The sequence below is a fragment of the Prinia subflava genome, chromosome 17, assembly GCF_021018805.1.
Source record: "Prinia subflava isolate CZ2003 ecotype Zambia chromosome 17, Cam_Psub_1.2, whole genome shotgun sequence".
NCBI lineage: Eukaryota > Metazoa > Chordata > Aves > Passeriformes > Cisticolidae > Prinia > Prinia subflava.
Window position 1 is genome coordinate 9,523,066 of NC_086263.1, and position 12,460 is coordinate 9,535,525.

General features: G+C 37.6%; 1 protein-coding gene across 2 annotated transcripts in view; it reads left to right on the forward strand.

The window, feature by feature from the left end:
* Positions 1–12,460, forward strand: part of CYTH3 (cytohesin 3) — a 48,879-nt gene that overhangs the window by 18,976 nt on the left and 17,443 nt on the right. The window contains exons 2-5 of one of the 2 annotated variants that reach the window (XM_063414348.1): positions 6,037–6,119; positions 6,693–6,757; positions 7,173–7,239; positions 11,319–11,437. In XM_063414348.1, the coding sequence (XP_063270418.1) occupies positions 6,037–6,119; positions 6,693–6,757; positions 7,173–7,239; positions 11,319–11,437 (334 nt within the window). Of the gene's footprint in view, positions 1–6,002; positions 6,120–6,692; positions 6,758–7,172; positions 7,240–11,318; positions 11,438–12,460 lie in introns of those variants that run through there. The other variant, XM_063414347.1, reaches the window with a different exon arrangement.

Consider the following 12,460-nt stretch of genomic DNA (forward strand, 5'->3'; position numbering starts at 1 on the left):
TGAGGATGTGGAAGCTGCTCTGAAGCACCTCTTTGTGTTTGGTGCCGTTAAGAAGGGCAGCTCATGGCTCGCAGGCAGGATTAGCAGCTCATGCGAGAGCTCTGCACTCCCTGCTCCCTGCACAGCTGTTGGGCTCTGTGCAGTTTGTACAGACACAGCTGCTGTTGCTGCTGGCTCCTCTTCCTTTTGTACTCCATAGGCAGAAACATTTGCAGGTGACACGGCAGGGCATGTCCGTTGTGATATCTGAAATAAGATGAGTTTTGGGAGGCAGGTAAAATTTCCCTTCTCTCCAAATCAGTGTTATCTGGAGCCTGATTTTGCACAATTTTGCAACTGCCTGCTTTCTGCTTGGCTGGAGAGACTAACACATTAACAAGTTATGTAGGGCTGTTTCTGGGCAGAACAAAAACATTATCTTGCCATATTTGAAGTAATTCTTATGGATTATAAGAAAGACTTTGTTTTTTACAAGACATGATTTCACACTTGATGGTACTGTCACCCTGCTGGACCCTTTCTGTATAGAACAAAAATATATTTAATAATTTCCAATTTTTTATACTTTTGTCTGTTTTTAAGAAACCTACACGAATGTATACCACTGATATAATAAACCTGCTTTGTAGCAGAAGTAAAAGGGAAAAATCTCGAAGATGTAGCAGGTCAGAAGGAAACTATTTCCTCTAAATTCCTGAAAGTGTATTTTTCATGTTGCAATAGTATTAATATTTTTAGGGTTCCCCCCTTCTATTATTAGAAGCATAAAATGATAATATCTTTACTGTAATTTTCCTGCAAAGTATGTCATTATCCTAGAGAAAAAAAATGTTTTCAGGAACATCTTGTAATGGTGTGATTTCCAGCAGTTAAACAATGGGAATGATGGATGTGCGTTGGAGGTTCTCTTCTGGGTTTGGCCACTAATGTGATTTCTGGCCACAGAGTCCCTTGTGATTGAAAACTCAAAATAACTCTGCAACCCATGGATTCTGTCCTAGATTCCTCATACCATCAACTGGTGATTTTTTTGTGTGTGAAAGGATATTGTGTACAGGATTATTTCCCCCCTTAATGGAAGTGTTGATGCTCCTATGCTGGAACGTGCTCAGCAGTGACTAAATAGCAGATTCTCATAGTAAGGTAGTTCAGGAAGGAGCCAAATCCAGCTGGTTTTACTGGTGGAATTTAATGCAGATACAGTTTGTTTCTGCACTGTGAAGTGAATCTATTCAGAAGAATGTCCTCCTACAAAAACTTCTATGGAATTTTTAATAGCCACAAGTGGTTGGAGCATTGTTTATACATCTTGGCTGAAAGCTGGAAAATGTTCCTGTAATCAAGTTTTAAAAAAAGGGAACATGTAGGGGGAAAGGAAGAGCGAAAAGCCTGAGAATATCCGTTGAGGCAAATGTTCTGAGAGAGTCAGATTTGTTCTCAGAGATGAATGTATATTATTTTAAAGGCCAGAAGAAACATGTCTATCCATTTTGTGTATGAATGAGGAAGGGTTTGTTTAGTTTTAAGCCTTAAGTTGTGTAAATATCTTTACACTTGCAAGATGTTTCAGCTGCAGCAAAATTACATTCCATCTAATTGTTCTTTGCTTGGAATGCAAATACTGAAGACCACTAATTTGGGACTGACACAGAAGAAGGAAAATGTTTGTCTTTATGAAACCAAGAAGTTAGCTGAGCAATCAGAGTCAGGGTGTTGTATTGCTTCGTAAGTGGGGTTACAGAATTAGTGATTTGTCTGTGTTAGGTGTTGTTGGGTATTGTTAAATGTTTGCTTTTTGCTGGTTGTGGATATCTTACTGTGCCCTCTTGAGAGATTGAACTCTGAAGTCAGTTGAAGGGGTCAAGTGAGATTGCTTTAGACTTTGACTGGTGACTGGCAACCAAAGGCTAACGAGTGAAGTTAAACACAGGAATTTTGCTTCTTATAGTACCATTGGAGAGCTGGAAAATATTTAGGTTTTACTACCGAAAAAGGTGAAGGTATCATGATTATGGACTTGGAAAGTGCTAGGCTTCTGTTTTCTATTATGGGATTTGCTCCTACTTTTCTCTAACCTGTGGGAACTTCCTTTGCAAGTTGATCTGTTGCAGTTCTTTCCAAGTCTCTAAATTTAGTTTTTGGGTTTTTTGGTACTTGCTAGCTCAAAAATGAGAGCTTCATATTGAGAGCTGTGGGATAATGCTGTTCTTTGGGTATTGTACTTGGGCTGTCCATAGTGGAGAATTATTTAACCAAGCGACGTCACAACTGATGCACAATACACTGATTTCTGTGGTCAGATGCAGTTTGTTTTCCCTAACTCGGTATAGTAAACAGAACTGTATTAAAAGTGTGTTCCATTAAGTGTTGCATTACAAGATATTCATTTAAATACATATAGTTCGGTTATAGGAATTGAATTCTATAGGCCAAGTTGGAATATACTAAATATTTTTCTTTTTTCTGTTGGTAATAGTAGTATTGCAACATATATGGTGTTGTGTGTTTCGTTCTGTTTGGCCAAGAATATAATTTGTATTTTCAACAACCGTGTTCCTCATAAATAAAATATCAGTAGTATATTGACTTTCTGTTTGGTAGTAACTGAAGCTCTGAATTTATAGAAAAAGGAAATGCTCTCCCTGTAAGCTAAAAGATTTCACAAAAATGACTTACATTAGAACATTGGCTTTATTTAGAGATTAGAAGATAGCATGAAAGAATGCTGTAGCTTGTTCACTGTACTGAAATGCTTTTGTTCTTTTTTAGTATTTAAATGTTTATGCTAACTCCTCCCGTCCTGTCTACTTTGTGTTTAGATTGGTGAAAGAAAAACGCTCCCCACAAGTGACTCAGAGAGGACAGCTAGAAAATTTGTTTTACAGAACAAATACATGCATGATATGTGCTCCATGAGTTGTTCTGTGTGGAGGATTATGTGAACACATGGTTGAAAAAGAAATGTTTGCTGGAGGCAAAAGGATGATGGCCTTGGGAGGGGTCTTGCAGAGCAGATGATCTCTGACCATGGACCTGCAATGTTTGCTTAGGACTGTAAAGATGTTTTAATCCACCATTGTGTGTTGCCCTCCTATGTTAATATTTCAAAAGCCTTAATTGAAATAGAGAACTACTGTTAGCCTTTAAGACACAGAGTTGAAACAGCAGGGAAAGTAGCCTTAAAGTCACGCAGCCTCCTGGAGCAGACACCTTCCAGGCTGTAATTCCTCATGAAGTCTCTTCAGAAGCCTTTTTTTGGTGCATTGATTCTCCCACTGATACATTTTCTACAGCATAAAAAGCAGCACTGGAGAAGGGAAGCAGTGATAGACAATCAGTAGAAGGATGATAATGAGGCAAACATGTTCAATATCACACAGAGGCCAATTCATGTGACTACAGGACAGCACCCTTGGGAGTGATCCTGGCGAGTCAGTCATCCCTCCCCTGTGCTGGGAGTGTGAGGGGAAGGAAAATACTGTCTATACAAGAGTTTCTAGAGGTTGAGCAGTACTGTAACTCCCACTCAGTAACATCCTGAATATATTCTATTCTTGTCAAAAGATAACTGAAATATTTTGGCTTTGATATTTAAATATCGTTATTTAAAGATGCATTAATGTCCGGTTTATCTAAGTGCTCTCCAAATGCAGAATCTTCTTTTCCAGCAGACAGCTTGTCGTGTATCTGGCAGATAAATACTTGATTTTATTTCCTAATGCAAAATGTAGTCTGACTCCATTTAGCTTTTTTCCTTTCTGTCTAACAGCATCATTAATTATACTGTGAGCCTTGTCTCTACTCTGGCTGTGATCAGAGGAGGGGAAAACACAGCAGACAGTATTTGGGTGCTGTAGGAAAACACTGAGGTGTTTGATTTCTCTTTTTTTGTGGCTTGCTTGAGCATAGAAAACTGTTACAATTTGTGTTGATTCCAAAAAAGCAATTTCACTCGTTCCAGATACTCCAAACCTGTCCCAAGGAGCCTTCACTGCACAGCAGAGTAAGGGGGAAGAAACTGCAGTACCACTCACTGGTGTGCAGAACTGGGAAGGGTTTGTGGTAGTGGCTAATCCAGAGGTTTTGTAACTCACCATGAAGAAAAAGCAACACCATCTATGAATTCTGAATATTTATTGCATCAAGATGATTTTCTGTTTGAGGTTTTATTAGTATTTCCAGTTGCCAGTGAAGGTGAGAATTACCAAAATGTCTTGCTGCAGCAGAGTTAAAAATTTAGCATCTCTTACTAATACTTCTACTGTAAAGCTGCAGTGTAAATTCATCTACAATACTGCAGAAATGCTTTAAGGCTATCAGAATGTGCTTCCTAACTAAGAGAGTTATTATATATGGTTTCCCTTTTTTCTAATCAACATTGGGTAGCAGTATTAATTTTTTTGTCAGTGCTCAGTTAAGTAGTTGGAATATTTGTGGTGTGTTTATGTACACAGTGTGTGTATAGTCATTAATTCCCTGTGGTTTAGGATCTTGGATTAAACATGTAAGACAAAGATGTGATGTAGGGACATGTATTTATAAGGTTTGATGTGAAAAGAACCCTACCACTATTTGCATGCAAGAAATTTTTAGGGGTGGTGGCTTTCTGATAAGATGAAGAGAATAAGCAGGTAAACATATTGAAGTCTGGTATTTGTTCAACAGAAGACTGTCATTTCCTAAACTGAAAGTAATTTAATCATGTTTGTATCTGGAGTAGTTAAATGAAATCATTTGCCATAATTACTTCATGTCTAACAAGGTCTGTCGCCATTTGGATTTTGTTATGATTCAGATCCTAAAAGGAAAGGAGCTTAGCCATTGGATGTTGAAATAATCAATATTTCATTATTAGGATTCTAACAGAAGCTCTGTCCTCTCAAACTGAACTTATTTTTGTAATCCTGTTGCTACAGTCTGTAATGTGTGCTTGGGACATAAAGCAGTGGCCCTGACCATCCCAAATAACTACATTTGTTGTGTGTTGCTCTTGCATACCTTATTAATTATTTTTGTTGTTCCATTTTACTGGAAGGAAAAGCTGTTTTATAATTAAGGAGCTGTTTCCAAGAAAGTGGGTAGTATTAGAACTGTTACTATAGGATCGTTACACAGGAAGTGAATATTTGTATTTGGTGTCTAGTGCTGTACAAATGAGCAGAAGTAATCTCTGTCCAAAGAAGTTTCTTGCTGGGGAACATCTGATTGTTCAAGAAAAGCAGTGGTTTTATGCTGATGATGTTTGGTGTTTGCTGGTTCTCAGGCTGAGACACAGGGTGAGGGTAGGATGAGTGACAGACACACATTTACATCCTCAGTAGCAACTGATTTTTATCAGCAGGGTCATATATTTGATTGAGCATGGCTAAGGAGAGACCTAAAATTGACTTAAATCCTACAGACTCACCTAAATGATGTTATGCAAAGTCCATGGTTGTTTTAGAGAACTGATTCTGCTGCTGTATTTGGTGTTAGTGGTGTTGGGTTGTTCCTGCCTGCATCTCTCTCTCCAAAGCAGCCAAATGAAGGGGCACTGCTGGCATTAGGGGATGTCTGAAGCCAGCACCAGGATACACATATTATGTATAGCAGTGGCTATTCTTTGGCTTTTTTTCTCTGCAAGGTAGTAATATCTTCTGAATCATAATTAATAATTAATTTACATGAAGAATTTTGGTATGTTACTGATACAATAGAATTATATCCAACTTGAATTTGGCAATTAAGCTGTAGAACCAAATCTTGCCACATCATATGATAACAAGATTCCTTTGATTGTCTGTTTTTCTTTTGAAAGATAGATTCTGTCCATAGACGTTCATTCAATTACCTTACTTGTGATTTTTATAAAGCAGATTACAAATATATTAGATTTAGGTTTCATTTGTGTTGTTTTGATTTGTTTTGGGTTTTTTCCTGAAAAAATGTCCTGATGTTTCCTATAAGCTTATTTTTCCTAATAAGTTTATTAAGTTTTCTATGATGCTGGGGTATATTTGCAAATGCTAAAAAATTGTACATTTTGCTCCATTCCAGTGCCTGATGACCTGTCTATGGAAGAAAGAGAAGAGCTTTTAAATATTCGTCGCAGGAAAAAAGAACTGATTGATGATATTGAGGTAATTGATTTACTGTAAAGATCCTTAGAAGATTCCTTCAGTAGATTAAGTTACAGACCTAAGCTGCAGACCTAAATATGAATTTCAGCTAATAGTTTTAAAAGCATATGAACAACTTAAACGAAATACTCCTGGTATTTAAATAGTGAACAGGATTTATGCATCATATGTGTGCTTTTAAAAATATTAACTTCTGAATTTATGTAATGCAATATGTGCAGATTTCCACATTTGATTTGTGTAATCAGAAACTCATTAAACAGCAGATTTGGATCCTGGATATAGGAGTGAGTGAGAAATGTGGGTAAAGAAATCTTATTAATTGATAATGGCAGCTTGGTCTTGGTGCTCTGGCATGAGCAAACACTGAGAGTGCAGATTCATGTGTTTAACAGTCATTCAGTTGTGATAAAATCCTTATATATCTAAGGAAGCTCTATGATTGTTCACTTTTCTTTAGGTGAATAATAAGTATAAGAAAATAAAACCTAATCGATCACATTATTATATGATAGATGATTTCAAAAAATGGTCTAATGTAGGTTAATGTGTTGTCCTTCCTTCTTTTGACAGAGATTAAAATTTGAAATTGCTGAGGTTATGACTGAAATTGATAATCTGACTAGCGTAGAAGAAAGGTAAGTAATGCCAACATATGGACATGATTCAGTAAGAGCTTGGAACAGGTCTTCCAGGAACAGCAAGTAAAAATACCTTTCCCATGCTAAACAAACGATAGATTACCTTTATTTAGTCTGTTATAAAGCCTGACTTTATCCCATGCAGGTGTGTCACTTGTTTGGATAGAGAATATGTTGTATAGAGTGTAATGCTTTACTGCACGGTTGGTAAGGATACGGGTCTCTGAAGCTGCAGTTGCTTGAAGGAGTTGAAAATAGTGTCATAATTTTCTCCATTGTAAAACATGTATGTCTTGATTTTGTAGTAGAAAATACAGAGTAGCCAAACACAAATTAAAACTTGGTCTAGAAGTCTTTTTGTAAAAGAGTGACTGGTAAGTGCTTGTTGTTTCTTTTTTGTCTCTTTATGTAGCAAAACTACACAAAGGAATAAGCAAATAGCAATGGGAAGGAAGAAATTCAACATGGACCCTAAGAAGGTAGAGAACTTTTTTTTGTTGGTTTATCAGAAATCAAGTTTCTGCTTGTAGTACAATCTACGACAAATACTTCAATTTTTTTTTTTCAAGAAATATTTCTGACAATGTAAGTTCATAGGCCTTACTTGCCTGTCCTGTAACACACTGAGCAGAGGGTTAAACTGGAAGCAGCCATCAGATCAGGTGCCAGCTGTGTGCTTCTTTCACTTAAACAAACCCTTGATAATGAAGGTTACTTATCAACAACCAAATATGCTAGGTATTGATTGACCTGGCTTGCTTTGTACCTGATAGAGGTGTTCTATGTTGATATGTCAAATAAAATTAAAAAGTTTTTTTGATGTGTGGTTGTTAGTGATCCCATACTCCTTTTTCTTTATTGCTCTCCTATTTTTATCTTTCAAAATACCTTTGCCATATTTTTTAATTTGTTCTCATGCAGACTTTTTTATTTGGATATCTAAACTTGTTTCTGAAAAAGGCATGTGTGACCATCTGTATTTCTGTATATACATATAGATGTGTACCTCTCTGACTTGCTCAAGCTTGGTTACCAGTTTCAAGAGATCTGCTCTGCGTGTAGCCAAGAAGTAATGCAGTTCTTCCTGGAGTGCCTCTCTGTTTCTTAAATAGTTTTTAATTTGCTGGAAAATTTGGGGATCTGCACATTCTCTTACAGACCTCTCCTACAATATTTAAAAGTTTCTTTGACATATTCAACCTTTAGCCTTTGCTTTTCATATTTCATCTTCCTTGCTTTGTTTTATTGTCTTCTAGTGTTTGCAATTGAGATTCCATTTTGAATTTGTGGAGAGTATTCTTTAAGGTTTTCTTGGAAGTCATTTAGCATTTGTTTTTCTATGTTCTTGACATGTTTTCCTTCCAATTGTATTGAATTCAGTTACTTTTTTGTGGCTTTTCTGAAATGTTCCAAATACAGTGTCGGCTTCTGTTCTTCAGACTGTTTCCAGTTTGCCAGAAAGTCTCAAGTACAATAACCCTTTCTAAACTGCTGGCCATGTCTTTTATTTTTATTTTCCATTTTGGTAACTGCTTAACTTCTGTTCTGTTGAGGGCAGAATACCTCCAAATACCCTGGTAGTTTCCTGTGGTCCTCCAGCTCTTTCAAGTCCTAGAAGTGGCAGAGTCACAGGATGATGTCAGCTGTTTTCATTCCAGCATTAACTATTTTTTGTTATGGTTCTTGCTGGATGAAATTATTTCTATAAATAGATGCTGTGGCCACATTGCTACTGTAACATAATTTAAATGTGGTGAACAGGCTTAGAGTAGTAATTTCTTAGTAATGCCTGTGATCAGTGGTGGCTGCAGTAGCTGTCTGCTCTGAAGCTGGGTCATGGGGTTGTTTGCAGCTGCTGTGTTAAGTTACAGACAGCTGAATTGTGCATCCCCCTGGTGCTGGGAAAAGCTACCTGGGGTTCATTGGAAATGGATGTTTTTCATTCAGAAACACGAGGGAAGATGGTCTCTGGATTTAGGAATGCCAGAGAACTGGGATAATAATACTTGGGTAGAACCCACCAAGTTCCGTCCTTTAAAACCAGGTAACAGAGGTCTCATGTTTTCATATTAGCAGGAACACAGGGAGGTAATTTTCTTTTATCACTTTTATTTGAGGACCATTACACATTCATGTCTGTGTAGAGCAATTCTCCCTTGCCCTCTCTGAAAATAGGTGTATTTTATGTACTTCCATGATGATGTACCTGGGAGTTTGGGTTTGGTGAGCTCGTGTGGGAAGGGCTGTAATGGTAAAATTTGTAAAACACTTGAAGAATCCCTGTGCAGGTACAAAGTTGTGCTGGAAATTTGCCATGCCGAAGTTGGTACTGCCTGTGTTGGGCCCAGAAAATGAATTCTCTCTGCAAAGGCAGGGTTTAAACAACTGCAGAATTTATAATTGAGTTACTGTAAAAGCAATGAAATTCAAAGCAGATTTTGTTGCAATGACGTAAAAAAAAAATAAATCCATGCAGTATTTGTAGTGAATATTGAAAATGTCTGCAGCCATGAGTTTTGTGTGGGTAAGTTAAACTAGTACAGCTGTCATCTGTCTCCTGTCAGTCTACAAAAAGAAAATTTGCATCAAGACAAAAGATAGTGTAGGAAGTGATGGGGGTTTGCTTGGCCTATTTTGTCATTTATTCCAGACGCTGAAGTTGTTGTCCCAGACAAATTACTTTTCCTGTCTGTTTGACTTCTGGTTCCTTACCATCTTAGGAATAATTTTAAAAAATCCAGGAAAAGGAAAACTAAATTGATTTTTTTGCAGTATGCTAAAGTGTTTGCTTCTGTGCAGAGAAATTTGTTTTCCATACTTTAAATCATGTTCCATATCAGTAACTTGTACAACTTCAAAAAACCTATTCAGATCAGTCTGTTTATGCTAAGCATGAATAATACGGTCCAGGTGTTGAACCAAAGGAATCTGCTATTTCTGATATCAGAGGAAAGATTCTCTTTTGATTGTCAGAGATGAGAGCTTTTTGAATCACTTGGGATGCAAAAAAGTGCTGTGTTTTGTTGTCAAATATTGTACAAATAAGCTTTGAAGGGATCAGTTTTGAGGAAAGCTGAGCAATTTCTGATTCAGGATATAATGGTTATATTCTTTGCAAAGAAATCATGTCTGTTGTGAAATGACTTATCAAAATATTAAGTTATCAGAGCACCATCCTGGCATTGAAAGTTTTCAGATGATGATGGAATTGTTCTGAGAGAATTGCATTCCAGACTTTCTAAAGAAAGCTTCAAGCTTTATAACATCACAGTTTACTTTCCCTGTTAAATCAGGTCAGAGAACTGACCTTTTTTTGTCAAGCAGGTAACCATTTCATTATTAAAAACTAGAATTAATCAAACAGAAGGATAATAACTTTTTTGAATGTTACTAGAGGACTATCTATGCTATGAAAAAATGGGATTTTTTCAATTGTAATGAAATAAATCATACTCCACTAGCAGAAATTGAAAACCTAGTATTCTTGAAATTCTAGAACAGTCTAGTAGAGGATATCAGTAATGCTTTATTAACCTCTTTTGGAATATTTGGAATCCAAGACATTAAGGCTGCTTAAAGTTTCCATTTCCACTTTTCACCAGCATGTTGTTAGGATTTGAAGAACTCAGCAGGAGTGGCAGCATCTGTTGGGGTCTGTGGGCTGTACAGAGGATGGTTCTCTCTGCATGACCTGCTCAGTGTCAGAACAACATCCCTCCCATCCTCCCATAATCTCTGTATAACTCTGTCTCCTTTCTTTGCCGCTTTCCAGAGAAGTCTCTGGGCTTCCCTAGCGTGTGCCAGTTGTAGGGCAGTAATTTATGGAGGAATAGCAGACCTGGGGCTTGATCAAATTCCTTCTGAGGGACAGGGTAAGAGTCTCCCCCTGCCTTTGGTGGCAGTGACTGAGCAGCCCTCTGTGAGTAGTGTAGCTCCAGACCTTTGTGAGTAGTTTAGTTCCAGCACAACCAGAATTCACTGATAATCCCAGTGTCAGCATAAACTCTTCTAAACCAGTTTCAGTATCTTCAGCTGTGACTTCCTACTGCAAGTAGTGGCTTGATGTATTGGGTTGCAGTTTGTAGATTATAGCAGATGCTTTATTTTGTGTCATGGTGGTAATTAAGTTGTTTCTATGTATCTCTTCATTATGTGATTTTGCAGATTACGGCTCTGCAAACATTGATGCAATGTTGGGAACAGGCCAGCTCACACATTAGCTCCAAAGAGCAACATGCAATCGTTATTCAATTAATATTTGATCTTTCAAATCAAATATTGAGGCTGAGGGATTCAAACTGCCACCTAGTACTTCTTGCCTTTAAAATGTGTTCTCATTTTCATCTTAAAACCGGTACTAAATATTGCTCATCTAACTGAAAAACATTTGTTTACCATTTTATTAAAAGAAATAAAAATCAGTAGGTAATGTAACTCTTAATATGCTGTGTATATGTCTGTGTCAGTATATTAATACCAAATGTTATGAGTGATATTTACTTAAATGCTTGTAGAAGAAGACATAACATTCCTTTTCCTCTGGAATTGCTCTTCCTAGGGAATACAGTTTCTGATAGAAAATGACCTCCTGCATAACACAGCAGAAGACATTGCACAGTTCCTTTATAAAGGAGAAGGATTAAATAAAACGGTAATTGGAGATTACCTCGGTGAAAGGTAAAGTAAAACCATTGGAACTTTGCTCTTGAGCTTACAAAGCACTTTTAGAGGTTTTGGGTAATTCCTTTTCCCTTCACAGGCTGCAGGAGAGAGCTGCTTGAGTACTCTGAGATCCATAAAAGCTACAGTGGGGATGTAAAACTGCTACAGTAACGTGATAGGTTTTCTTCCTGTTAGGTTGTTATTTTTAAATGGATACATTGTGGAATGATATTTAATTAACTCTAATTTAGTGTTTTGACTAATCCAGAATATTTATCTGTAGTACAGAATTCTGTACCATGAGCTTTTGGAATGTCTGAGAGTTGTGTTGCAACACTACTGGTAACTCCTAGTAGTCCACAGTAGGAGTGATTTACAGCCAGTAATAATTGGACAGTAAAGAAATGACTTAATAAAGCAGGTGCTTCCTGGGACAGTAGTTTCAAGCAGGTTTTGGTGTTGTCACCTCCCTGCACACACACACAGGTCCCATTGCTGAGCAGGTGTCTCCAAGGGCAGCTGCACCCTGTCCTTATCAGCCCTGGTACAATAAACATGCAGTGTGCATATTTATGCACCCTGTTGCAAAACACAGAATGCAAATGACTTCCATTGCTGTGGAACCCAAGAATTGATTTTAAAAAGGCATCTGAGCAAGGCAGCAGGGGGTTGGAGTGTATATATGGATGTCTGGCACACGTTCCAGTGCCACCACGGGAGCTCTCAAAGGTGGCTCATTGAGGATGTGCTCCTGTGGTGATGGGTTGTGGTAGGTCCCTTTGGAGACACTCTTCAGTCTGATTCCAGCAGCAGCACTGTGGCTTTTGCTCAGCAGTTTCCTCTTGGCTTTCATAGGTTCAGTGAAAGTTTTCACTGTAATATGAGCATTTTGAAAATAAATCTTTGGTATGAAGTCTCTATGCAGAATATGTAGACATGTCAACAGTTTTTATACAACAGAATTATGTCTGAGGACATTCTCTTGTGCTTTGCCACCCCCTCTCAGGGGCCCATCATAAATTCCTTCTGTATTCTAGC